We start from the raw sequence: 4,758 nt of genomic DNA, 5'->3' as shown, positions 1-4,758 counted from the left end.
TGCAAGACATCACTCGTTTACCAAGTTCAAATTTGTTAGAAAGGTTTGCTTGCCTTGTGGAACACTCACAGAACAAGTTATTCAGAATCCAAGGTTTTACTGTATTTTGAATTTTCAAGAAGTTGATGGGAAAATTTTTAAAAATGGGGCACCTGGGTGGCTCAGTCAGTTAAGTGTCTGACTTTGGCTCAGGTCATGATCTCATGGTCTGTGGGTTTGAGCCCCACGTCGGTCTCTGTGCTGACAGCTTGGAGCCTGGAGCCTGCTTCGGATTCTCTGTCTCCCTCTCTCTCTCTGACCCTCACCCCACTCATGTTCTGTCTCTCTGTCTCTCTCAAAAATAAATAACATCAAAAAATATTTTTAAGAAAAATTTAAAAAATAATAATAAAAAAAAAGGGAACTCCTGGGTCAGTCAGTTGAGCATCCAACTCGATTTCAGCCTCAGCTCATGATCCCCGGGTTGTGGGATGGAGCCCCGTGTTGGACTCCATGCCAAACGTGAAGGCTGCTTAAGATTCTTTCTCCCTCTCTATCTCAGTAATAATTAAAAAGGTAAGTTGATGACTCTCCATTTCTTTAGGGGAAGTTACTGGGGCTTTATTAGTGTCTTTTGGTGGTGTCTCATTTGCTTGATTCTTCATGATCACATAGCCTTACATTTAAAGGAGCAGACAGGGGCACCTGGGTGGCTCAGTCAGTTGAGCGTCCAACATCAGCTCAGGTCACGATCTCGCGGTCCGTGAGTTCGAGCCCTGCGTCGGGCTCTGGGCTGATGGCTCAGAGCCTGGAGCCTGCTTCCAATTCTGTGTCTCCCTCTCTCTCTGCCCCTCCCCCGTTCATGCTCTGTCTCTCTCTGTCTCAAAAATAAATAAATGTTAAAAAAAAATTTTTTAAATAAATAAATAAAGGAGCAGACACGTCCTGACTTCATAGACTGGTTTTGTCAGATAAAGACCTTCTCCTGAGTCCCCCAGACTGATAGGACTGCCTCCGAGATCATGATTGGGTGAAGCTGAAGCTGGGTCGTGCGGCTGCTGTGGGGTCCACAGTCAGGCCAGGTTAGTGGGCTTTTTACTGGTGATATGGGTTGGTGTGGTTCTTGCCAGGCCCTTGGTCTGGCAAGACTGCCCTGGACCCTGGAGAGCAGAGCCACAGGGCTGCTTCAAGGTCTGTGGTAAGGTCTGAGATCAGTGGGTCTGTTATCAAGGTCACCAATGAACAGGGCACTTCCTGGGTCCCTTGGTGGATGAGGCTTGTGGCAGGATCACAGAAAAGTGGGTCTGGAACTGGGTCTATAGGGGGTAGGCTCCTTTTAGGTCCCTAGCCAAGACCATGGTCAGTAGGCCTGCTGCTAGAGTGTAGGCCTGCCTTCTCAAGGCTGTTCTTCTCAGTCTTGGCCTCTACTGAGCTTTTGAAACCTCTGACCTGAATCCCATGGTTCCCACAAAGGCATTTTGTCTGTGGATGACCATTAAATCCTTGTTTCTATGTGGAGATAAGGCTGAGGACCCCCTCTTCTTCCCTCTTGTGGACGTGGTGTTTCTCTTTTTTCTCTTTCAATGTAGGTATTTATAGCTATCAATTTCCCATGGAGCATTGCCTTCACTACATCCCATAAGTTTTGGTACGTTGAATTTTTTATCTAATTCATCGCTGAGTATTTTCTAATTTTCTTGGTGCTTTCTTCCTTGACCCACTGGTTTTTTGTAAGCATGCTGGCTGATTTCCATGAATTTGTAAATTTTCCAGTTTTGCTTCTGCTGCTGATTTGTAGTTTCACTCTGTTGGAATCAGAGGCAATGCTTTGTATAATTTTGATCCTTTGAACTCTACTGATTCCTGGTTTTGAGCCTTAAATGCAGTCTAGCTCCACATACACTTAGAAAGCATGTGCAATCTGCTGTTGTCAGGTAGAGAGTTCTGCACATGTCTGTCAGCCTTGCTGAAGTCTATGCTGAAGATCTCTATCTCCTTACTGTGCATTATCTCTGTCTTCAAACAGGCTGAGCCCCCCGTCTTGGAGTACCTTTCCCTCCCTGCCCATAGTTTACTCCTTCTCATCTTTCTAAATGGAAAGTATTATGGTACCTCCCTATAAATACTGTTCTGATATGCCCCCAGGTCTGTCTCATGGAGATATCATTTCTGTGTCCTGTACAGAGATATCTGTGCAGCAAAATGGCACTTATCACACACTCTAATTCTCCACCTCCATCTCTAGCTCCGTGGGAACCGAGGCAACCCACAACAGTATAAAGTGTATATTGGAACTCAGTAAAGACTTCTTTATGAAAGAGTTCATTATAAGCTGATGAAAACACCATAGAATAAGGGCAGCAGTGAGCTGGAGACACTCACCTGTCCGAGAGATGGCCGTATTTGAAGCCTCCCACCAACATTCCAGCCATGAATAGGAATTGAACAACTGATCTCTGTGACTGATAATTACATACGAGGTCCCACTGGAAGAGAAGGAAACCAGCACAGGGGAGTTTCACAGCAGCTCACAGTCCCTCAGTGTTCACTTGCTGCCACAAACATCAGTGGACATGCTCTCCAGGACTCCCTCTCCTACATTTACTTACCCATATCATCCAAGTCTCAATTTAAGCATGACTTTCTCTAGAAATCCTCAACTAAATCTTCTAGGTTATATTAGGGACAATCTTTATATTCACTTAGCATTCCATACCTCAGGGGTTCTCAATCTTGGTCACACAATGAAAACATTGAGGAGATTTTCTAGAATACTGATGCCCGCATTTCTCACCTGGAGTGAAATACACTGATTTGCTTGTCTGCGAAGTATCCAGGGCATGGAGATTTTTTTTTTTTTAATTAATACAGGTGTTTGCAATTTGCGACTAGGCTGAGAATAAGTGACCAAAAAATAATACATTATGTCAAGTATTTACTTGTCTAATCATTACTATTCACCTTATATTTAAATACCTCTGATATGGAATTCACATCTAGTTGGTTGATTTCACTGGCCTCAAATTCAATGTAAGTGCTTGACAATTAAGAAGATAATAATCACAGGGCACCTGGGTGGCTCAGTTAAACATCCGACTTTGGCTCAGGTCATGATCTCATAGTTCGTGGGTTCAAGCCCCATGTCAGGCTCTGTGCTGACAGCTCAGAGCCTGGAGCCTGCTTTGGATTCTGTGTCTCTCTCTCTCTCTCTCTCTCTCTCTCTCTGCCCCTAACCCACTCACATTCTGTCTCTGTCTCTCTCAAAGATAAATAAACATTAAAAAAATGTTTTAAAAAAGAAGATAAGCAATCACTATTTGCTAAAAGAATGAAAGAGAGCTGACTGCAATACCTACACAATAACTGAACACTTGAATCATGCTTATTCTGTCATTCTAAATACCCAGACTTAGTAGTCACAAGAGGTAAAAGGGGCCTCTTACCTCAGACACAATGGTAGAGAGGAAGGTCATAAACCCAGCCATCCAGACAGGCCTCTGTGTCTGGCTCAGTCATGTTGGTGAAGGTTCCATTCAGATGAAGAAGCTGCCACTGGGGACAGATAAAGCGCTGACATTTCTCTGGCCTCAATTCTGAGTTCCATGCGATGGAGATGCTGAGGAGGGCCTCGGGGCTGAGGATCCCAGTATCATTATCAGAGACTGTGTCATTGTCAAGGATGTTCACCCAGCAGCGATGACCAGGAATGGCTGCAGTGAAGTTCTCCAAAATCATATGGCATAATAGCATCAGCATGAAGGGAAGAACTAAAATTATCTGAAGGAGATGGAATTTCCCCAGGCCACCATCCTGATCCAGGAGCTCCTGAAAGGCCATTGAGTATGAACAGGTGATCCTCCAGAGGAGACACAATGACTTTATGGAGATAAATGCAAAGGGACAAAAAGGCTTCCTTTTATTAACTCACACTACGTCAGTGTGACCTCACACCAGCTTCTTATCAATGGACCTCACTCACATCACTCCTGCAGCAGAGCAGTGGAAACAGGATCCCCAGACCTTTTGGAACCAGGAGGCGTTAATTTTTTAGCAGAGCCATAGAGAAAATTATATACCAGGGACACTTCTGTTGACAAAGAAATCTGTTTAAAATTTTAATCTCTGAATGTGCTTCCCCTTAGTGACCTTTCACAGCAGCTTCTGAAATTAGCATTGGACTTTGTCATGTATTTAACCCCCCAAATAAACTAAAATAAGCCTGCTGTGCAGTCTTCAATCATTTCCGGAAAATGAAACTTGAGTGACAAAAAAAGAATGGTTGTGTGATTTTTCTGTGGCAAGAAAAATCAAATACTTTTCTTGTTTAGCGCTGAATTTAGATTCAGGTAATAGATAAGATCCTTTGTTGTTAATCAAAACAAAGTGAAATGTGGTACAATTACTACATTTTGGTAACTGATACTACACTTCAGTTTCAATCACCTTAGGAATCTTAGATTCCTTGCAATGTAGATACAGAAGGAAAGCAGTGGTAAGTTCACGTAAGGGTTTATTTTCTCAAGCTCTTTTTTTAATTTATGTAATATATTTGAAGATCTTTTCGGTGCTAGTGTTTAGAGTCCTGATTCATTGGCGATTTCATCATTATGAATGAGGCTTCTTTATCTCTGATAGTGTTCCTTGACTTTAAGCATGTGTTTTCTCACACTTATATAGCCATTCCAAGCTTCTTGTACTTACGGTTTGCATATAAACTTCTAATCCCTTAGGTATTTTTTATTTTTATTTATTTATTTATTTTAATGTTTATTTATTTTT

General features: G+C 42.5%; 1 protein-coding gene across 1 annotated transcript; it reads right to left on the bottom strand.

The window, feature by feature from the left end:
- Positions 1–1,073: 1,073 nt before the first annotated feature.
- LOC101089464 (solute carrier family 22 member 10) lies at positions 1,074–4,126 on the bottom strand. Its single transcript, XM_011286974.2, is given in 3 exon segments — positions 1,074–2,465; positions 3,423–3,447; positions 3,449–4,126. Coding segments are annotated over 3 exon segments (501 nt in total). The 5' UTR covers positions 3,817–4,126; the 3' UTR covers positions 1,074–2,357.
- Positions 4,127–4,758: the final 632 nt, after the last annotated feature.

Source organism: Felis catus, chromosome D1, assembly GCF_018350175.1.
Source record: "Felis catus isolate Fca126 chromosome D1, F.catus_Fca126_mat1.0, whole genome shotgun sequence".
NCBI classification, from domain to species: Eukaryota; Metazoa; Chordata; class Mammalia; order Carnivora; family Felidae; genus Felis; species Felis catus.
Note: the sequence above shows the minus strand (reverse complement) of the source record. Positions and strands in the feature narration are given on the sequence as shown.